Source organism: Eptesicus fuscus, chromosome 3, assembly GCF_027574615.1.
Source record: "Eptesicus fuscus isolate TK198812 chromosome 3, DD_ASM_mEF_20220401, whole genome shotgun sequence".
Taxonomy (NCBI): domain Eukaryota; kingdom Metazoa; phylum Chordata; class Mammalia; order Chiroptera; family Vespertilionidae; genus Eptesicus; species Eptesicus fuscus.
Genome location: NC_072475.1, coordinates 33307832 through 33332271, shown reverse-complemented (window position 1 = coordinate 33332271; position 24440 = coordinate 33307832). Strand labels below are relative to the sequence as shown.

General features: G+C 38.3%; 1 protein-coding gene across 1 annotated transcript in view; it reads left to right on the top strand.

Moving 5' to 3' along the window:
- SPATA16 (spermatogenesis associated 16) overlaps positions 1-24440 on the top strand; it is a 232619-nt gene that overhangs the window by 24420 nt on the left and 183759 nt on the right. The window contains exon 2 of the mRNA XM_054712997.1: positions 664-1297. Within this exon, the coding sequence (XP_054568972.1) occupies positions 664-1297 (634 nt within the window). The remainder of the gene's footprint in view (positions 1-663; positions 1298-24440) is intronic.

Sequence of the window (24440 nt, the reverse complement as noted above, 5' to 3'; positions counted from 1 at the left end):
GTATTGAAGTCATTGCTACAAAATATTAATACAGCAGAATCAAGATGAATATGCGGCTCCACATTAATGAGAGGTTGAAGGTCATATTCTTCTGCTTTCAAGTGAGGTCTGAATAATAGTTACCTTTAAAGTGGTTTAAACTTGAGATTTTCCTTTCTAATAGAAGAAGCAAATTGAAGAAACATTGTGCTTACAACATTTCTGAAAGCTTTTCAGAGGAAGCAGCTGTGGTTTCTTTAAACTCCCAAGTCTATTATAAAGGTTAGCAGTATATTTTATAATGAGTTCTAGACCACCTGCCTTTCTCAGGAAATTAATATCGAGATTTTTTTTGTCTTTTTTGTCCTCAGTGGCTATGTATAAGGTTTTCCTATTTAGTGAGTTTGGGTACCCCATAAACATGTTCATTCAATGTTGTTCAGCTATAAGTGAGTATTTTTTAAGACATTGTCTAAATGTGTTTTCAACAAATGCTTCATGAATTTTGAGATTAAAACATGCACTTCCTTAGTAAGACAGCAGATGATGTACATATAGTTTTACTTTATGTTGAATAAATACCTATGAGTAAAACAGTATTTTAAATAAATTTGACTATAGTCTTAAACCATTGGAATTTCAAAATATTGTTTTAATTCTTTTTTTTTCTTTTAACCCCTATAGGAGTTTCAAGGGGGGAAATCAATGGATTGAGGAAGCAGTGGGAGTTTGGAGAATACCGTTAAATAGGGTTTATTCTGATCGGCTGGTTCCAACGATAAACATAAGCAAGAAAATGTCCACTTTAGCAAACCCACCCAGCATCCTGGAAATACCACAAGAGATTAAGAAAAGCTGTGGCGACAAACAGGTGGAAACAACAGTCGACAGAATAAAAATGGCAAAGAGCATCAAAGAAAAACAAAGCAATGATTTAGAGAAACTGGCCTTTAAAAGGAAGGCAGAAGGTGAAGAAAAGCCAGCTGGAAGGAAGGAGGCAAAGATCATGGAACTTGACAGCCCATTGATCACCCTACCTCTGCCTCACATCCCCTTAAAGAGCATCATGGATGTGGAGGTGAAGCTGGTCTATGTTGATGAAGAGGATGTGAGCTATGAGTTTGTAGAGTCCTTCACATCCACTGGGATTCAGCCAACATGCCAAGAGGCTGAAATAGTAGACCCTTTGCATGGACCTAATTTCAACTTTCTGCCTCAGATTGACAAATGGCTTCAAGTAGCATTAAAGGACGCCAGCTTGTGCTACAGACAAAAGAAATACGCCGTGGCAGCAGGACAGTTCAGAACAGCACTGGAGGTATGGGATTAAAGATAGATTGGTGAAAGGAGGCTGTGAAATGAACAGGTGTGATTACATGGAGCAGCTCTGATCATACTGTAATGAATAGTGATCATGGGGTGAAAGTATTGAATGACATGAGGATTATGTGGTTTCCCAGTTTACATAAAGCAAATAAGATATGCCTGCAAATTAAAATGCCTGTGTGCACTTGACATACCTCATGCTTTTTCTCTGATAACAAACCTTGAAGTGAATGATAACATATAAAAAAAAATGTAGTTGGTTTTGTAATTTATACCTATAAAAGCCATAACGTTTTAATATAGCGGTGGTGGGTAGAATATAGATTTTCTAGACATAGGCAGTTAATAAGTATTTGAATTGTCCCCTTTTGATGTAGTCTTCATGATTAAATGTAGCCACCTTTATTTTTTAATATGGGCTGATAATTTATATATGATACTTATTAAAAACAAAATGACACCATTTTACTTTATCATCAAACTGCACTTTCCTTCCTAGCCTAGTGAGCTTTGTGAATAATTATTTTTCTTTCTGCAGGCAGGAAAGTTGGTCAGTATCCTATATAATAAAAGGCTAATATGCCAAGTGTCCCCACGGGCGGGAGTTGGACCGACCGGGAGTTAGACTTGCACTGACCACCAGGAGGAGGAGGTGGCAGGCAGCCGGGGGAAGGGAAGCCCCAGCCAGCAGCCACTAGGGACCCTACCCATGCACGAATTTCATGCACCGGCCCTCCAGTGTTGGTATAAAGAAATAGCCCATGGACTAAAATGAACTTGAGAATCACCACTAAAACACAAATAGTGGTAGGAAAATTTGTTTCATCTCTTGACTCACTAATTCTATAAAAGGATCAAAGTGTATAACTAGAAGTCCCACTGGTCTGGTAATATGGGTAACTACATATTTCGTTAACTACAAAAAATATCAATGCATTATTTATATATGCCTGGTGGCCACTGGAGATGTTATAAATGAGGCAAGACATGGTTTCTTTCCTTTAGTAGTCTGATGAGGGAGACAAACCAGGAAACAGTTAAGTAGAGGTGGCTTGAAGGAATAGAGACTGATCTACCATGGGACAGGGGGCATGGTCAGGAGTCAAGTGTGAGATGTTTGTGATGGAGATTTAAAGAGTAAAGTATATCCACTCTTACTTGCAGGTTAAAGTGACTACATCTACAATGAATTATTAATGGACAGTACCAGATAATGGTGCCCCTAAATATTTAAAAAGAAACTCTAAGTGCAAAAAGAGAGGCCCAAAGAGAGATGAAAGGATGAGGTGGAGTACAAATAGATGCATCTGTAAATATTTCTGTCCACAAGGGGTTATCTACACAAAGAAGGGAAGAGGGATGTACTATGTAAAAAGTGCCCAAATAATCAAGCTATCCACACAGCACTGAGAGCCTCCGACCTAAAGACCAGTAGCCTCTGGCTGAGAAAAGGATGTTAAAGAAAGACTTCAGAAAGACCCTTGGGCACTTCTGCTAGGGCCATTTTCAGCTGAAATATTTTTTGTCGGGTGAACAGAGGGCATAGTTAAAGGTGCAATTTTATAGATATAAATAATCATTTTGTTGATGAAAAAAGAGAGGCATAAATAAGAAAGGATATAAACTTCCAATTAAGCCGAGGTAGACAGAAAAGCTATCTGCATTAACTGGAAGAAAATATCCAGTTTTTCCGTAAAACCTGGTGTTCAAAATTGTAACATTTGAATCAGATTTTAATGATCTCAAAACGTAATTGTACTAGAAAATGCTTATATTCTGACTCTTTCTTAGGATACAGTCATTCTCTACCCCCACCACTCATCTTTCTCTCTCTCTCTCTCTCTCTGCCCACCCTCCACATCCCCCCTAAAAGTTTTAGGGAAGTATTGGATGCTGACACTAATTACTGATAATTAACAAAGGTAATTATTTTGAGACCAAAGCTTAGCTTAGACATCTGGTCTAGCTTTTGTCTCATTATCTTGGGAGTTAACTTGGAAATCTTACCTAGAATGTCTCTTAATAAGCTAAAGCTACCAGGAATAGAAACAATTTTTAACTTCTTTAACCCTTTCTTCTCCTGATTTTAACTTCTAAATTAAACTTCTTCAATACTGAGTGTTCTCGGGTATCAATTAATCATCTCTCTCTTTTCCTTTGGTCCTAGCATGGCTTTGAGTAAAATAGGAGGGGTGACAAAGACAAAGGCATAATGATAAGAATCATACCTGAAAGATAGGTGCATCAATTACTATTTATTTGTGTGTAAGTTAGGATTAGGTTTGGCTGAAAGTGACAGAAAGTCCAAAATAACAGTGTCTAAAGCAAGAGAGAAGTTTATTTTTCTTTTACATAAATGTAGGTAGAGAAGAGCAGGTATGGTGAGATCATCAGGGTCTCAGATTATATTCTTTAAGATGTGGCTTTGACCTCATGACCCAAACTGGCAGCCCCTATTGTTGTCATCGCATCCACAGTCTAGCCCAGTGATGGCGAACCTATGACACGCGTGTCAGCACTGACACGCGTAGCCATTTCTGATGACACGCGGCCACTGAGGCGGCCGCATGCCGAGGATGAAACATTTGCTGCTCCTGAGGATGAAACATTTGTGAAATAATTTTTTTCCTCAAAGTGACACACTACCCGAGTTATGCTCAGTTTTTTGGCGAAGTTTGACACACCAAGCTCAAAAGGTTGCCCATCACTGGTCTAGCCAATCAGAAGGGGAAAAAGGAAGGACGGAGGCACATTGTGTCTCTGTTAGCACACTTAACACGAGTTGCACACACCATTTCCTTTTTTGGTTTCATTGACCCAAATTGAAGCATGTGGCCACCCAAATCTACAAGAGAGAATGAAAAATATTGTTTTTATTCCAGATGCTCCTAATATCCAGGTCCTATTATTGAGGAAGAGGGTAAAACAGATAATACTGAGAGATAACTAGCAAGTTTCCATTACAATGCTTGTCACTTGCAAAGCATTGCAAAACATACAAATGTTTGCCAAATGGGTCTTATAAAGACAGCTGGTAGGACTACACAGAAACAGAAAAGTAAAAAGTGGGAAAGGCCCTGGACATTTGTAAATATTTATTAATTGACATGATAGTTTTCAGTGCATCTAGTAATCCCTTTAGGAATATTATGCTTATGTGTTAGTTTCCCTGTGCTCTTGACAAAGTATTAACTCATTTTTATTATATATTTTATAATGATTATGATAAAATGGTATGCAATGATTGAGAAGACAACAACTTCCAAAATGCAGTCAACTTTAGTCTTTTGGGATTTCAGAACACAGGAGGCATTTATTAAATGTGCTTAATGAAACTTATTTTGCAATGTTTTCTTTTTACTATATAAAGTTGAAGAAGTTATGTAGATAATATTAATCCTGAGCTCTATGACCAACTCATCAAACTTTGTTAAGTTTTATTAAAATCAGTCATTTGCTCTTGTGTTTGTATTCACATCAGGAGTCACACTAGCAGGGCAGAAGATATAAGCTGAAGGTAAAAACACAAATTCATATTAAATTAAATTTTCATGCCTAGATGCTATTCCCTGTAATGTTTTAGAGGAGAAGTATATAAATTCACCCACTATAAAAATAGTAGGAGCTCTCTATAAGGAAATATAGAAGACACTGGCCCCGTGTGGTTGTATTTGCGTCGTATGCAATACACACTACTTTCAATATATTGCTTAGCTGTTAGTAAAAAAGTAGGAAAAAAACTAATTAATAAACAATATAGCTTCCCTTTCGTAGGAAGAAGAAAAATCTATATTATAAAAGGCCCGTGGTCATCATGCCGTCATGACCAAACAAGAAGCGGCTCTTGAGTTGGGCAGGGCAGAGTGTGAGCTACTAGCGGGGGAAAGCTAGGAGCAGTGGAGGGTGGAGCTCGAGCTACAAGCGGCAATGGGTGGGGCAACCAGCTGAGGCAAGCGGAATCGAACATGTGCGCTGGGCCTCTAGTTATTAATAAAGACCTATAAGAAAACTTGAAGGTGTGAGAATGTACTAATCGGGTTTTTCTTGTCTCTTATAGGAAAAACACTCATTATAAAAGGTTCTTCTAAGTTTGTGACATGCAACCTAAACAATATCATCATTTCAATCTTACTCATAGGATCTTAGTAATTAAGAGGCTTCTACCTTTTGAATTAGAATTAGATCTACTAATATACACACCCTTCAAAATCCACAGCTTCAAACAATCCTATTGAGCCAGCTTACCCTTCACCAAGTGGAACTTTCAATTCTGATTTCATCACATAGGAACCCGTTGGCTTAAAGTGTTAATCTTTTAAAAAAAATATATTTTGGTGCTTTAGTCACTGATCTGTGAAATGAGAGTAATAACTCACATTTATGGAGCTCTTTATACAGGTCAGATGTCACTATATTTTACATTCTGGGAATGTTTACATTTATTATTCCACTAGAGGCCTGGTGCACAGATTCGTGCACTATTGGGGTCCCTCAGCCTGGCCTGCACCCTCTGGCAATTTGGGACCCCTTGGGGGATCAGCCTGATGCCTGCAGGCCAGGCTGAGGGACCCCACCAGTGCACAAATCCATGCACTGGGCCTCTAATATGCGTATAAGATATTTGGTTAATCTCTTCCCACCCACCCCCGTGTCCCCTTCCTTCTGAGATTCATCAGTCTGTTCCATGTTTTCATGCCTGTGTGTGGAGCATCTGCCCCCTGATGGTCAGTGCACGTCATAGCTACCTGTCGAACGGTCACTTAGGCTTTTATATAGAGAGATTTTATTCTCACAACAAGCTTATGAGATGGGACAATTATTATTCTTGTGCTACTATTGAGAAAACTAAGGAAGAGACAAGTTAAGGAACTTTCTCAAGGGTCAGCAGCTAGAAGCAGTAGAGCCAGGAGCTAAACAGGGTGATGTGATGCAGAGCTCCCCAGCTGAACCACTATGCCTGTGCCACCACTCTAAGTGTGACTTTGTTGGAAAAACAGAATTTTGGACTGGGCCCTACCTGCAGAATCAGGATCTGCATTATAACAAGATCCCAAGTGGTCCCTGTGCACATTGCAGTTTGAGGAGCATGGCACTCTATAATATGCCAACATGGAACAGATTTGCCCTCCAATTAAAACTTTGCAGCTGGGTCCCTCATTTAAAATGCTCTATGCCTCTCACTAATTTCTGAGGAAATAATTCCCTCTTAGGCAATTTTTCCTATAACAATGGTTTAGAATTTGGGGATTTCAAGGATATATATATATATATTTTTTTTAAATTAAGGCGGGGGACTGCTGTTGTATTTGTAGGAACATTACAAAAGTTACCATCTATTAGCGCCATTATTTCATAATAAAAATATGGAATAATTTAAGACCAATGAGGTAAAAAGAAAATAGAAAGAGCATATTCTCCAAAAGAAGGATTTTAAAAAGTAGATCACATTTTAATTTGATGAAAAGTTGACTAAATTGTCTTTACTTTTTATTTCCCCTTGGAGATCAGTAAGGCATCAGTCTGAGAACCAGCTTGTGGGAATCACTGTTCTAGAACACATTCCCTTTATGGTAAACGTTAGGTATCCAGGACGAGTGAACCTGCACAGAGCCTTCTTATGAGATTACTTTCCAGGGTAATGGAATTTGGTATGAGGCAGGTCCATTTTGGAGCCCATCCAAGGGGGCTTATTTAATGAAGTAGCAAAGATATCTCATTATGGGGCAGCCTCACCTATAATTGCTCTGCTGAGAATAATTCTGTAGCAAATCTCTTGGGCATGAAAATGTGGACATCCCAGAAAGCTTAATTTAAATGGATTCTAACACAGATAGTTCCTAGTGCAACATGATCAAGAAATCAAGAGCTCACCAAATTTTCTGAGTGCCTGAGCTGTCTTTTTACACATCTGTGGCTTTGCATGTGGATTCAGTATGTGCTTCTTAACTCCTGCTGGGGTCCGGGCCCTTTTATTCAGATAAGCATCAGAGTAACCCTCAAAGACAGATATTACCCGCCTTTTCCAGAAAAAGAAACTGATGCTCTAAAAATGTCTGTTTTTAAAGCAAGAACTTTAAAGTGCCACAGCTAGTTTGTGGCAAGGCTGAGACTAAATTGAGGTGCCAGTTCACATCTAGAATTCTTACACTATTGCTTTTCATACGTTAACGTGTGTAATAATTGCATAGGAATAGTGTTAAATATGCAGATTCTGATGGGTTAGGTCTGTGATGGGAAATCAGATACCTCATTCCAAATAATCTCCCAAAATATGTCCCTGCTACTAGTCCAGGGATGACTCTGAGTAGCAAGGATTTGTGTCACACCACTGGTAGGTTTGAAAATGCCTATCATGGCCCCTCTAGCCAGTTAGCAGTAAATACTTCCATATAGTACTTAGCTCACTCAGCCCTGGGGATGCCACACAGGCCCAGAGCTGTGTTGGACAGAGCACCAAATTTTGAATTAGATTATCTGTGTTTCACATGCCTTTGACTTTGAACAACTTTCTTAACCCCTCAGAACACCATTAAGTAGGAATGATAATGAATAATGCCCAACAGCAAGGATTGCTTGTTGAAAAGCAAGATGAACTCTAAATCTATGTATAAGTTGTCATTGTACCTCTTAAGTACCCCATTTCTCTGTACAGTATTATTTAAAATAAAACTTTAGCACTCTCAAGGATTTTTCCCAGTTCATTTTTTATCATCATTGTTTTAATCCATATCCGTTTTCCCCTTTGATTGATATTAAAAATATATTATCTTCTTTTAATGATACTTGAAATTCAATCCGAGCAAAGGGTGAAAATAATGAATTGCTTTCTACTCTATCAATTATCTAAATCAAACACTATTTTGAACTATTAGGTGCTTTTGATAAAAATATAAGATTTTAATGCACAAATTGTTGTGCTAGAAATAGTTCATTCTGTCTTAGTTGTCAGGTACAAACTGATTGTTGAGCTTGGTATGTTGAGGATTAAACATTTCAGATTTTAACTTGATTTTTGCCATCTTAGTTCTATCCAGGGACACCATAACTAATAAGTTTTTAATGATAAACTTGATCGCTTTAATGCTGGCAAGCTTACATAACAGAAAAATACAAAATGGATGTCTCTCATAACCTCAAAAAATGAAATAGTAAAATTAGATATATCCATATAATCAAATACTAGGTAAAACAAATCTCTAGAAAAACAGGATTTGCCATTATAAGAAAGTAGTATATTGATACCACTAATGTTTACCGGCTGTTTCAGCCTGATAGAGAGCTGGATGCAGGGGATCCAGATATAAATAAAACCCAGTCCCTGCCCTCAAGGAGTCAGAGATTAGAAACGAGGAATTGGGTCACTGCCCATGTTCCAGGACTTCATTTGCATTTTCAGGTTACATATTTTTTCTTTTTTAATTTAGTGTGTTGTTATCATTTATATCTCAAAATATTTTTTCTGAAATGTGTCCTTTAAAAGCGGGCATTGAAAATGACTTCTTACATATCCCACTGTAATTTCATTAACTCCAGTGACCATCATCCTGACCCCCATGGAATCTAAAAGATTTAAGATACACAAAGGAGAGCTGATTTTTGGTTAAAGGAATTTATTTAACAATATTTTTTAGGCTGAGTATTATTAAAAAGAGATGGGAAATGGGAAGAATGTCTAAGGTGATTACTCAATTTGATGGGCCCTTGTTACTATTGAGGCTTTCTATCCAAATGACTGGGACCTGACTCATCTGACTCCCGTTAAGCCCTCTCCCTGTCCTGCACATGAGCATGCATTGATTGACACAGCAAAAAAAAAATAAAAATAAAAGCAATAATTCTTATGTGTGCTCAGCACACATAACATGGGGGAGGAGGAGTTGTGGGATTGGATGTGGGAGAATCAAAAGTCAGGGAAGAGTGGAAAAAGGGGGCAACTGAAGGTCACAAGGCAGGCACTGAGTTGCCCGTAGAGGTAAAGTGTGGGAGAAGGGTGAGTAGAAGAATTTTCAAGAAATAAGACTATATACTATAATTTGTATCACTGTACAAATTAAAGAATTACATTTTGTGAAACTCATGGATTCCTGACATAATTACAGTCACCTAGGGCCGTGGTCGGCAAACTGCGGCTTGCGAGCCACATGCGGCTCTTTGGCCCCTTGACTGTGGCTCTTCCACAAAATACCACAGCCTGGGCGAGTCTATTTTGAAGAAGTGGCGTTAGAAGAAGTTTAAGTTTAAAAAATTTGGTTCTCAAAAGAAATTTCAGTCGTTTGTACTGTTGATATTTGGCTCTGTTGACTAATGAGTTTGCCAACCACTAATAGGGGAAGTATTAAATTTTACTAGTATGGAAGCCCAAATTCTCTCTCAAAGAGTCTGATACAATTGTCTGGGGTTTAGACAATGACCATGCCTGGGGCACTGGTATTTTTAAGTTTCTAGGTCATTTTATCGAGCAGATAACAGTTGAGAACTGCTAGCATAGAAGATGCTCATCACTTCCTTCTCTTTTAAAATCGCCTACAACTGGTATTATCCCACATATGCCTTTTCAAAGAGAATTAAGAGAACTAATATCTAAACATTCTAAAGCTATTAAAAATATCAAGAAAGCCAGAAGCAGAAGTGAAATTGGAAAGAGAAGTGGGACCCTGGCTGGGTAGCTCAGTTGGTTAGAACATGGTCCCAATATGCCAAGGTTGCAGGTTCGATGCAATCAATGAATGCATAAATAAGAGGAACAACAAAGTGTTCTCTCTCTCTCTCTCTCTCTCTCTCTCTCTCTCTCTCTCTCTCTCTCTCTCAGATTAATAAAAATGTCTTTTAAAAAAGAAAGGGAAGACGTGGGCACAGTGTTCAAAATATTTACTTTGAAAAGAAGAGGAAAATTAGAATGTAGAGTGATGGGCTTATTTTCACTTTTTAAAAGAATATGTACACTGGACGTGATTATATTGGAAATGCCCATAGAGAGAGAGAGAATAAAAGTAATGAAACAGTGATTGGCAGTGTGAGATCTCCAGGGAAGGATGAAAATATCAGGGTCTAAAGATAGAAGGAAAGGGTTAGATTGAACATATGGAAACCTGATCCACTGAGATAGGCAGGGAGACTTTTTTCTTCTTCTTTTTTTATCATCCTACTTTTATTTATTTATTATTTTCAAAATTTCTTTATTGATTAAGGTATTACATATGTGTCCTTATTCTGCCATTGCCCCTTACCCCCCACACACTCATGCCCTCACCCCCCTGTTGTCTGTCCATTGGTTAGGCTTATAAGCATGCATACAAGTCCTTTGGTTGATCTCTCCCACTTACCCCTACCCTCCCCTATCTTCCCTCGAGATTTGACGGTCTGATTGATGCTTCTCTGTCTCTGGATCTGTTTTTGTTCATCAGTTTATGTTGTTCATTATATTCCATAAATGAGTGAGATCATGTGATATTTATCTTTCTCTGACTGACTTATTTCGCTTAGCATAATGCTCTCCAGTTCCATGCATGCTGTTGCAAATGGTAAGAGTTCCTTCTTTTTTACCGCAGCGTAGTATTCCATTGTGTAGATGTACCACAGGTTTTTAATCCACTCATCTGCTGATGGGCACTTAGGCTGGTTCCAAATCTTAGCTATGGTGAATTGTGCCGCTATGAACATAGAAGTGCATATATCCTTCCTTTCTGATTGGTGTTTCTAGTTTCTTGGGATATATTCCTAGAAGTGGTATCACTGGGTCAAATGAGAGTTCCATTTTAGTTTTTTGAGGAAACTCCATACTGTTCTCCACAGTGGCTGCACCAGTCTGCATTCCCACCAGCAGTGCACGAGTGTTCCTTTTTTCTCTGCATCCTCGACAGCAGTTGTCGTTTGTTGATTTGTTGATGATAGCCATTCTGACAGGTGTGAGATGGTACTGCATTGTCGTTTTGAGAGGAATCCACAGGCAGCAAAATCTCAGACATATGCTGAAGCAATTTCTTCACCAATACCCCTCCTATGGCAATGGAAACTAAAGAGAAAATAAACAAATGGAACTACATCAAATAAAAGGCTTTTGCACAGCAAAAGAAATCATCAACAAAACAACAAGAAAGCCCACTGCATGGGAGAACATATTTGCCATTGTTATCACCGATAAGGTTTAATCTCCAACATTTACAGGGAACTCATACAACTTAACAAAAGGAAGATAAACAACCCAATCAAAAAATGGGCAATGGACCTAAATAGATATTTTCGAAAGAAGACAGAGGGAAGGCCAAGAGACATATGAAAACATGCTCAAAGTCACTAATTATCTGAGACAGTGGTCGGCAAACTCATTAATCAACAGAGCCAAATATCAACAGTACAAGGATTGAAATTTCTCTTGAGAGCCAAATTTTTTAAACTTAAACTATATAGTTAGGTACATTGTTATTAACTTAATTAGGGTACTCCTAAGCTGGCCTTTGCTAAAATCTCAAGGGGCCAAAGAGCCTCATGGGGCTCGGGAGCTGCAGTTTGCTCGGGAGATGCATATCAAGGCAGGGAGACCTTTTATGGGTAGAGGGTAAGTTGAGAGAATCCTTAGCTTAGAATTTTTAATTGAGTTGGAAGCAATTTAGAAATTTGAGACTTGAAACCAAAGACTGGACAGACAACAGAGACAAATTAGACAAGGACTAAATAGGATTAAAGCAGAGCATTTGGGGCCTCTCTAAGGAGAGGGACCAGGAATCTATGACAGTAACAAGCTGCAAAGTTATATGATTTTCTACAATGTGTCTCTGAGAATCCAAAAGTTTTGAATGAGTCAACTTGAGGTTTTAATGAGAAGGATAAGAGGGCAAAACTACAGGGTGTCCCCAAAAAATGTATAGACACTTTAATAGCTGAAAACTGTTAATAAACACTGCCTTTATACTTAATCAAAGTGTGTGTATACATTTTGGGGCACATTCTACACTGTCTTTAATGTAGAAAGAGTGGTTATAATGGTGGACTGTGGGTCTGGGCTGGGTAGGAAAGGACAGAAGAGAGCCATCAGATGAGAGGACATGGCGCTTCAGGGACTAAAGTCTATTAGACTGAGTATAAGGAAGTGAATGAGCTGAAAGGCTAGGTTTGGTCAAGAAGTAGTACTGGAGTATAAGATTTGAGATGTTAAATTCCATGAGATGTGGTCGCTAAATCATAAGAAATTGATGAGTTACAGGGTTAAAAAAAAAAAAAAAGTGAGAGGCCAGGATGCTAGTGGATGACTGCTGAGTCCTCCAGTGGATAACTGAAGTCACTCAGGACAATCCTGGGGCAAAGAGCAAAGAAGACCAATGTCTAGGTGTCAACGTTTAGTGAATGTGGGGAAATCTCAGAGGTCTGGTAAATGACACAGTTAGGGTAGAATAGCTAGATGACACAGTGTTCTGCAATAACGTGCTAAGGGACAGGAAGGACAAAAACCTCCCTGTGACAGAGGCTATAAGGAACCTGGGCTTCTTGGAGAGTGAGCTTAAATTGAAGAATGCGGAGAGAGTATTCAACCTCTTGATTAACTAAATGTGGTGATCGGTTTACAATGGGAGGGATCATGCATGATAGTGGAAGCTGTGGAGGGCAGATTTCAGAGGGGAAACCACAGAGCACAATAGCAATGAAATTTTGGGAATGTCTTGTTCAAAGAAAGGTTAAAAGATGCTTGGGATGGCAAGTATCACTTATCCTCTCCTCCATCCTGACGGGTCCGTAGTCTAGCCCAGGTCAAGGTCATATGTCATCCACCTGTGCTCCGGCTTCTTGGAAAGCTCAGCAAGCCTTAGTCTGAAGGGGGAAAAGATGAAAGAGGTTTCCATACGCAGCAAAAAATAATTTCCTTTTTTTTTGTCACTGCGCCCTTTTTTCCTATGTATGTACAGCACTAATCAAAAAAACAGCACAGGTTGTTACAATTAAGTAAACTGGTACAATGATAAATTGATTTTAGAATACACCTCTAAAGTTAGTCAGCGAAGTTGTTTGTATATTTTGGCATGTTCATTTATATTTATTGGATTTTCCTCTTGTTTTTAATATTTGAAATATTACTGAATAATTGTTTATGACTAGCCAGGAGGAAACATATCAATACATATAGTGGTAATCACATCTTTTTAATGAAAGAAACATCAGCCTAATTTACTTTGAGTGTTTAAAAATTAATTTAAAATATTGATAAATAATAATTCTCAGTGGCTTTGTTACCACCCTGTGTATGTGTGTTCTCTGTGCCTTTGGGACACTCTATTTGGGGTGTTTCCCAGAGCCAGCTTTTAGATAAGGGTGATAATTATTTGTTGCCATGCAAAGTTTTTTTTTGTTTTTTGTTTTTTTTTTAATATATTTTATTGACTTTTTACAGAGAGGAAAGGAGAGGGACAGAGAGCTAGAAACATCGATGAGAGAGAAACATCGACCAACTGCCTCCTGCACACCCCCTACCGGGGATGTGCCCGCAACCAAGGTACATGCCCTTGACCGGAATCGAACCTGGGACCCTTCAGTCCGCAGACCGAAGCTCTATCCACTGAGCCAAACCGGTTTCGGCAGCCATGCAAAGTTTTAAACACAACAAATAAGCGTTTTTATATATCAAGCAAAATGGTGAAAAATGAAAATTAAAGAAATAACAATTATTCTCACTTGCCAGAGCCCTAATAATGTGTAAATGTCAAAAGCCGGTCACTTCACACCAGTTAATTCTTTTGTTTTTATTTTAATCACTTTATAACTAAACGTTCACTCAGCAGCAGACAAAATGAAGATGCCAGGGATAGTTGAAAGGAGCCCAAGCCTGATCCTAATCTCAAATTAGGAATAAAAGGAATGTCCTACCATTTGTATGGGTTATGGGAACAGCAATCAAATAGCCACTGAAACAAAAGAAGTAAGTAAAATATTATGCCCTCCAACACTGGGAACATATGTCATCGCAGAGCACAGGAAGCTAGCGCTGGCACTCAGGGGCCTGCTCAGCATTTCTGGCTCCCACAGAGAGTTTTTTTTTTTCACAGATACTTTAAAACTGAGTTATTGTACATTTCCCTCCACCGTAGTGTCATGAACACTGAGGGTGCATTCTAAAGCAGGTCCCAACTGCTAAGTGATGGATTTAGGCAGAGTTCTCCGAGGGGGCGTCCAGAGAACACGAGCTTCCACATGGGGATGTCCATTTAAGGCATCACACAGTTGCTGCCACCACCACTTGTTAATTTAGGCTGTCAAAGGAGGAATATGAAGAAAGGAACACGAATGCCAAGAGACGTAGCTGAAGCTAGAGGGAGGTGTAGGTGGCTGTGATGGGTTTTTGACCTCTACTTAAGAGCGCCCTGATGACAGTAACACGCTCAGTGGAATCCTCAGCTCACTTGTCAGCTCACCCACGCACAGCGTTGACTATCACAAGTGGGAGCTGTTCTGTGCCACTCACTGCTTTTGTTTTACATATTTTAAATGTATCGCTTAGTTTTGTATAGGTAATATGTTCACACAGTTCAAAATTCAAGAGGTAAAAAATTGTATGCAGTAAAAGTCTCCTTTCCACCCCAATCCTGCAGCCACCTGGTTTCCTTCTAAATGGGCAACCGTTGTTTATCTTAAAGTTGATAAATATAAGCAATGTGTCAGTATATAATATTCTTTCTGTAACTTGATTTTTTTATATCAAAATACATCTTAAGGGTTATTCTGTAGCAGTGTTTATCATATTTCTCCTGGTTTTTTTATTGCTTAGTATTCCACTATATTAAAGATATATTCTCCATTGATGAACATTTGGGGGTATATTTTTTCAGTATTTTCTTCTTAAGAATTGTGCTGTAATCAGTACCTTGTATACATGTCATTTTGCAAGAATGCAGGCCTTTCCTTAAATCAAATTCTAAGAGTTTTACACGTTTCAAACTTAAATAGACATTACCAAGCTACCAACCCATCAGCCAGTGTTTCTTTCACTCTCACCAAAACAGTGTATTATCAAAGTTGTTTATCTTTTCCAAGATAATACATTAAAGAAAATCAGAGCATAAGACAAATTTTCATTTCTCTTATTATTGAGTAAGTTGAGCATTTTTTCCTATATTTTAAGAGCCATTAACATTTACTTTTTCTGTATATTTCCATGTATATTATTTCACCCCAAGTTCCTAGTGAGTTGTTGGTGTTTTTCTTAGGAGTACAGTGGTTTTAAATTCAAAACATGTTTGAAAAGTTCCTTTGGGGCAAATACACTTTTTTCTATATAATTCCGGTAAATTTCTGCAGAGTAGAAGAAAACTTTCCCTTTTAATTTGTGTTGGGTTATAAACTTGTATTAGAACCCAATTACCATTCTTTAGTGGTGCCGGGCTGACCTGAGCAGCCATCCCTTACAGTGTGCGGTAAATGTCTGTAAAGTGAAGTGCATGCTTATATTTTCAAGAAATGGGATAGTAGTTAAGCAATAACATTTAGAGGAAAAAAAATCCTAATCTATAAAAATCAAAAAAACCTTTATTAGCAGTAAAGTTCTTGTACAAGAGCATTATTTCTCACACATTAGGAAATTGTAAAACCTTTGGTAATTTAGGAACTATTTTTTTTATTTGAGATTGTAACATTTTAGATTTTGGTATTGCTTCTAATGTGCCAAGTCCAGCATTGTCATTTCTCCTAGAAATCCTGAGAGGGAAAATATGGTAGAGGTTAATAGCTAGCTAAAGGTAGATTTCACCAGACTATTCCTCTAATGATGTGTTTTATAGGTAGCATATGGTAGCAAAGTTATGTTAACTCTGGGTGAATTTTTCCTTGTGAACTTTTGTTGAAAGTTCTACATTTTAATTAGTGTCTGGTATGAACCATTACTTTCAAGTAGGAAAATTATTTGCTCTATCCTACTACATATTTACTATAGAACAAGAAATATAGAGATTGTCAGTAAGGGCTAAGTCTCCCATGATACCCAACTTGGAATTCTCTCTAACTAGTGGCGGTGATTTGAGAGAAACTCCATTTTTCTCCCATGACATCAGAAAATCAGTGCTGAACTTTGAGTATCAGTTGCCTCCAAGTAATACTGTGTGTGTGTGTGTGTGTGTGTGTGTGTGTGTGTGAGTGTGTGTGTGTGTGTTTGAGGGGGGTTGTTTGTTTGTTTTTGTTTCATTATTTTTTTAAATTTAAATTCTTTATTGTTTAAAATATTACATAAGCCTTCTTTGCCCCATCAGCCCCTCCCCGGCCACTCCCACCCCCCAGGACAAGCCCCCACTGCCCCCCGTGTCTGTGTCCATTGGTTATGCAAATATGCTTGCATCTAAGTCCTTTGGTTGATCTCTTACCCTCTCACACACACTCCCCTGCCTTTCCTCTGAGGTTGGACTGTCTGGTATTTCTCTGTCTCTGGATCTATTTTTGCTCATCAGTTTATGTTATTCATTATATTCCACAAATGAGTGAGATCATGTGATATTTGTCTTTCTCTGACTGACTTACTTCACTTAGCATAATGCTTTCCAGTTTCATCCATGCTGTTGCAAATGGTAAGAGTTACTTCCTTATTACAGCAGCATAGTATTCCATTGTGTAGATGTACCGCTGTTTTTTAACCCACTCGAGTATCGGCTGATGGACACTTAGGCTTTTTCCAAATCTTAGCTATTGTAAATTGTGTTGCTATGAACATAGGGGTGCATATATCCTTTCTGATTGGTGTTTCTGATTTCTCAGGATATATTCCTGGAAGTGGGATCACTGGGTCAAATGGGAGTTCCACTTTTAATTTTTTGAGCAAACTCCACCTTGTTTTCCACAGTGGCTGCACCAGTCTGCATTCCCACCAGCAGTGCAGGAGGGTTCCTTTTTCTCCACATCCTCACCAGCACTTATCGTTTGTTGATTTGTTGATGATAGCCATTCTGACAGGTCTGAGATGGCATCTCATTGTCATTTTGATTTGCATCCCTGGGGATGATTAGTGACTTTGAACATGTTTTCATATGTCTCTTGGCCTTCTTATGTCCTCTTTCGACCAGTGTCTATTTAGGTCCGTTGCCAATTTTTTGATTGGGTTGTTTATCTTCCTTTTGTTAAGTTGTATGAGTTCCCTGTAAATGTTGAAGATTAAACCCCTATTGGAAATAACATTGGCAAATATGTTCTCCCATGCAGTGGGCTTTCTTGTTGTTTTGTTGATGATTTCTTTTGCTGTGCAAAGCTTTTTATTTTGATGTAGTCCCATTTGTTTATTTTCTCCTTAGTTTCCATTGCCCTAGGAGCTGTATCGGTAAAGATATTGCTACGACATATGTCTGATATTTTGATACCTATGGATTCTTCTAAGATTTTTATGCTTTCCCATCTTACGTTTAAGTCATTTATCCATTTTGAGTTTATTTTTGTGTATGGTGTGAGTTAGTGTTCTAGTTTCATTTTTTTTTTTCATGTATCTGTCCAATTTTCCCAGCACCAAAGACTGTCTTTGACTCCATTGTATGCTCTTGCCTCCTTTGTCAAATATTAATTGAGCATAATGGCTTGGGTCAACTTCTGGGTTCTCTGTTCTGTTCTATTGATCTATATGTCTTTCAGTACCAGGCAGTTTTGAGCACAGTGGCTTTGTAATATAGCTTGATATCTGGTATTGTGATCCTTCCAAGTTTGTTCTTCTTTCTCAGGATTGCTGTGGCTATTCAGAGTCTTTTTTTATTTCATATGAGTTTTTGGAAAGTTTGTTCTAGGTCTGTGAAATATGCTGTTGGTATTTTAATGGGGATGGCATTGAATCTATAGATTGCTTTGGGTAGTATGGACATTTTAATGATGTTGATTCTACCAATCCATGAACACGGTATATTCTTCCATTTGTTTATGTCTTCCTCTATCTCTCTCTTTTTTCAATGTCCTATAGTTTTCCAAGTACAGGTCTTTTTCTTCCTAGTTAAGTTTATCCCTAGGTATCTTAATTTTTTTTTTTTTTTTTTTTTTGCAATGGTAAATGGGATGTGTTTTTTTTTTTTTTTTTTTTAGTTTCTCTTTCTGTGAGTTCATTATTGGTATATAAAAATGCCAGAGATTTCTGTGTGTTCATTTTGTATCCTGCTACATTGCCAAATTCATTTATTATATTGTGTGTTTTTTTATTCTAAAATTTATTTATAGATTACAGATACATAGGTAGATTTTATAATTCTTTTTATTCATTGTTAACCTCTAATCACTTTCATACACAGAAAAAAAATTTTTCTATCATTTTTCTGAGATCACTTTCATTCAAATACTTGGAAACTTGCTCTTAACTCTGGTTTGTTTTGTTGCTTGTGTACTTCAGTCAGCATTTATTATGTCGTTAGTGTGTGCTAGCGATTTTCTTACTACACCTCCTCTAATTCTCACAACCACCCAAAGAAGTAGGACTATCATTAGCCCATTTTGCATATATAGAAACTATGGCTCTAGAAAGTCAAGTAATTTGCTTAAGATCACCCTACCAGTAAGTAGCAGAGTTAGAGCTTGAACTCAGGCTTATGTGATTCCAAACACATAATAACTATAACCACTATGCATACAGCCTACTTAGCAATGGAGCCCTTTTTCAAATAAAATCTTACAGAGAACCATGAGTGATAGTCAAAATATTTTATAATCAACATAGCCAAATCACTGAACAATCATAAAAAGGGCACACACTAATCTGAACAGATGTCTACAACCAATGTTTGAATATGAGCTTAATAAATTTAGAAAGACAGCCCTGGCTGGTGTGTGGTGTGGCTCAGTTGTTAGCTACTCATCCTGTGCACCAAAACACCAAAAGACAGGGCACATGCCCTGGTTGTGGGCTCAATCCCCAGTAGGGGGTGTGCAGAAAGCAGCCAATGGATGTTTCTCTCTCACATCGATGTTTCCCTCTCCCCTCCTCTCTCTATAAAAATAAAATAAAAACATACTTTTAACAAGAATTTTTAAAAATTAAATTAATTAATTTATAAAAATAAAATGAAATAGTCTGAAGCTACTACAAAGAACCATGACTCACTTTATGGCCTTCCCATCACAAACTTTTAGAAAAAGCTTATTCTATCCTTCCAGTCTCTACCTTACAGAAACAGGTGTTTGATATTTTTATAAAACCTCTCATAAAGCCTCATTCTATTTGTATTATTTTATAATCTAATATGAGCTCCTGATCTTCTTATTTGTATTCTTCCCAAGTAATTGGAGATAAAGATATAGATTCATTCAAATCCCTTTCAAATGTCTTTTGACTAGACCTACTTCTAATTTTTTAGTATTGTTTCATAGGAAGTCTGTCCTTGTACATTTTAACATACACCTGCTGGGAAATATATGCTTGCCTTTTATGGTAATTTACTGGAGAGTCACAACTATCTACACTAATAAAAGAGTGAGATGCAAATTGGCCGTACCTTCGCAACACCCACAAGCCAATCAGGAGTGAGTATGCAAATTAACCCAACAAAGATGACAGTTTAATTTGTATGCAGGTGCCAAGCAGCTGGGTGTGAGGTTGGATGTTTGAGTCATCACCATGCAACGACACATGCGTTCCACACTATCCCAGGCGCTCTGGGCCTCTGGGCAGTGTGGGAAAGTGGAAAGGTGGCTCTGGGCCAGAGCAAAAAGGCAACTCCGGCTAGAGAGAAGGCGGTGCCAGCAGCCAGGGGAAGGAAGGCCCATTCTTGCACAAATCTTCGTGCATCGGGCCTCTAGTATGCTTATAAGTTTCCACTAGCTCAAAATTACTTTCTTTTTTAAAGTGCTAAATAAAGAATATAATGTCCAAAAAATGATTTGGCTTTACATATTTATGATTCACTTATTTAAATAATTACCAGATGCATATCACAGTGGCATGATGTCCCTCGGATGTTGCTCTTACTGTGAGAAAATCAGACAACATCTAGAGGAAAGCTTGGCAATTGTGAAAACTTGTGTTTTGGGGCCTCAATACAACAGTGATTGAGCTAGTTAGCATTTCAATTTCTCTTTTTTTCAGAAAGTACTTGTGTTAGCTTACTATACAAAGAAACATAGCTTGAATGAGAGCAAAGGAATTCAAGGCAACAAGGAAATCAAATAGAAAAGGGATAGAGAAAGTAAGATGGGGGAGAAGAAATTGAGTAAATCCGAAAGCTTGTTCTGTGCTTCCTGGTATTTTGTGCTTACAAGGAGCCAAGGTGAGCAGAGAAATGGAATTCATTACCCAGCTCACAATGCTAATTTTAAATAATACTGATTCATGAGAAGGTAAGTCTTTTATTACTGTTGAGCTCTAAAAGATATTTGCTACATAAGAATCTGTATAAAGAGTATCAATATCTTTTGAGGTCACTGATTTGGGAATATAAATATAATTTTGGGAGCATACTATATACAAAAGCAATGGCTCTGTTTTTGTTTCAAATACATAACTTTTGCAGGTTTTTATCTTGGGGTGCTTGCATGGTGAATATGATATTAATGCTTATGGTATCATCATACACATATTTAATCTCTGGGAAATTTTTATTTCTTAATTCATGGCATGTGGCACATTTTTATTACATGCCTGTTCTATGCTAGACACTGTGTTAGGATCTGGAAATGTAATCCAAAATAGTCATTCTCTCCCTTTGTGAGGATGCAAGCTCAAAAATTAAAATAAAATATGGTATGTGCTTCAGTGAAGGAAGATAAGATGCTATGACACTTTGACAGCATCTAGAGCTGTCAAATGAACCAGTACATATTTTGAAATGGGGATCAACATAGGTTACCAAGATTTTATTAACCAAGAAAGGATCTTCAAAAGAGAAAAAAAAAAGAGGAAACACTGCCTTCTAACAAACATAATTCCATTTGAAGGACATTTTAAATTAAAAATGTAGGAAGAACATAGTCTTGGAATGAAATATGGACTGTCACCAAAAAAGATAACAGACAAGGATAATTGGCAATCTTAACCCAAAATATATGTAATGTTTTAGCTGAAGAAAAATTACAACACCTGATCTTTATTACAATTGTAGAAAGTGCTACACAAAGTATAGTGCTATGGTAGTTAATAACTAGAGGGGGCTACTTCAGAGTGAACATGGAACTCTACTAGAAAAGGTAGAATATTTATAATGAGGCCCAAAGGATAAGCATAAATTAGATGTGCAACAAGGAAAAAACAAAACTTTCCCTGTTAGAAATGTTTAACTTTTTCTCCCCTGTAGTACTGGACTGTGGTTGTTGTAAAAAGTTACCACAGATTTAGTGGCTTAAACAACACGGTTTATGATCTCAGAGTTGTACTGCACTACAATCAAGGTGTCTGCAGGGCTGTATTCCTTCTGGAGGCTCCAGGGGAGAATCTATTTCCTTGCCTTTTCCAGCTTCCAGAGGCTGCCTGCATTCCTTAGCTCATGGCCCTTTTCTTTATCTTCAAATCCACAGTGTAGCATCTTTAAATCTGACTGTGACATTGACTCTTTTCCCTCCCTACTCCACATTCAAAGAACCCTTAGGATTTCGTTGAGCCCACCCAAATAATCCTATATAATAAAGAGATAATATGCAAATTAACCCTCACACCCTCACAAGATGGCTACCTACAACCAGGCTGGCAGGGGAGTTAGTGAGGGATGACTAAACAGCAGGCTGTGTGGGGCAACCAGGCCGGCAGGGGGGGGCAGTTGGGGGCAACCAGGTCAGCGGTGGGGGGGGGGCAGTTGGGGGTGACCAGACTGACAGGGGGGGCAGTAAGGGGTGACCAGTCTGGCAGGGGTGGGGGCAGTTAGGGGTAACCAGACCGACAGGGAGGGGGAAGTTGGGGGTGACCTGGCTGGCAGCAGGGGGACAGTTAGGGGCAACCAGTCCAGCAGGGGGGCAGTTAGGGACGACCAGGCAGGCAGGTAAGCGATTAGGAGCCAGCAATCCAGGATTATGAGAGGGAGGTCCGACTATGGTTTAGGCCCGATCCCCAGGAGTCAGACATCCCCCAAGAGTTTCTGGATTGGAGAGGGTGCAGGCTGGGCTGAGGGCCCCCACCCCCCATGCATGATTTTCATGCACCGGGCCTGTAGTTCAGAATAATCTCCTTATTTGAAAAGCAGCTGATTAGCCACCATGTTTCCATCTGCAACCTTAATCCTCCTTGCCATGTTACATAACTTCCTCACAGGTTCCAGGGAGTAGGATTTAGACATCTTTGGGAAGCCATTACTCTGCCTGCCATACCCTCTGCCTAATGGAGTCCAGGATATGTGCTAACCCCTGCCTTCTGAATACTGGCTCGCCAAGGATTGTGAAGGCTGTGCAATATTACCTTACTTGCAAGCTAACAGGGCAGCCTGCTGGAGGTCATGGATGGCAATGGAAGACATAAGACTCCTGGGTCAGAAACAAAGTACTTCATTATTCAGGGCACAGCAGCAGCATAAGCATCATCACATTTGCATCAGCTCCCCTTGTCTCCAAGTCCCATGGAGGTGATACAGGTGAGGCCTGATGGATGCCTGCACATATCATAGACTGTGTTGTAGGAGAGGAACCTCAAGCTCACCAAACCTGAATTGTTTATGACGGTCAGTAAGCATGCCTCTCTTTTTCTCCCGGAGGGAGACACTACCTCTCTCTTTCCCAAGGCTGTTCAATATACAAACTTCCTTGAAAAGATTACCTTGTTGGCAAGACATGCAAAAGTAGGAGATCCTTGGAAAATTGTCCTCCAATATCTTTATGCTGCATCTTCATTGAGTTAGCCTGGTCTGCAGTTTCTCAAATGTAGGACTAGTTAGTTCTTTGAAAATGATTTTAAAATCAGTTTGTTTTAAGTTAAAAGATTTGGCTTTCTCTTTTTAAATACCATTTTTTCCCCATTTCTTTACTTGTTCAACTGAGCCTCCATTTATTTATACACTGTATTGAAATATTTCTCTAGTGCCTACTCTATTTCTAGTTATTGTCTTATCAGAGAATTCTATATGAAAACATGTTGACTTTTTGGCTAATTAAATAAATTACTAACGCAAAATGACAACTTGACCTCAGTTCATAATGAGGAAACAAATATTAGCAAATTTTCTAATTAGTGCCCTGATACAAATAGGTAATTATGATGAAAAAACCAGGTGCTAATAGTCCCTTGATGTGAAATGACATTCTGTAAAAACAGTGACTGAGAGGGGGCCTTCACTAAGAAGTGGAAGACAGCCAAATCCATTTCTACACATTAAATTAAACCCATTCTGAAAGCAAGTAATGGTTGCAACAAGTGAAAGAAACAAATGATTATATAAACAAATGATTACATTAAAAGTATCAACATTTGTGAATTTACTAATGGATTTACACCCCCTTTTTCTTACATTCTCCTAAGTTAAAGCTACTGCTTACATATGTTCTTAGTTTTAAGGGTAAAGAAAGCTACAAGGAAAATATTGAAGTATCTAATGATAAAAATGAGCTAGGTCAGAAGAAAAAAAAGTAAAAAGAAATGTATTCTATCTTCTATATGCAGAAGTGATGGTGGTAGATACATATCAACAAGACATATTGTTTGAGCAACTTTTTCCCCATAAGTGGTAATACATAAGATGAGTTGTCAGTATCCTCCTATCCTCCTAAGACCAACATTATGATGTCAGACTGAGGGAAAGGTGGCAGACTTTATTCATAAAAGAGAGTTGCTCACAAGCCAACTAGATTGTATTTATATTCTATCAATTACAATCTTCCCACTCAATTTGTTAACCCATTTACGGTTCTGGACAAAATTGTGGTAAAGCACTATCCCTACTTTTGCCATACCCTTGTGCTGTAATAAATTATTGCTCCTATGTTAAATTTATCAATTTAAATATATTAACAAAAGAAGCACTTACAAATTGCCAAGCACTTACAAGTTGCCATGAGCAACTCTCTTTTATGAATAAAGTCTGCCACCATGACAAACTACAGCAGCTTTCCTTGGTAGGTAAATGCTGCAGCAATTCAGTGGGGGGCATTTAGGAATTGCTATCAGAAACTCTGAGTTTTAAATCTTGGCTCCTCCAATCCAGTCTCAGTGAGCTCTACTAGTAATTCTCGGTTTCCTGAATGAAAATGTGTTGCTCTGTCTCTAATCTCAAGGTGGCATGATACGATATCTGTGA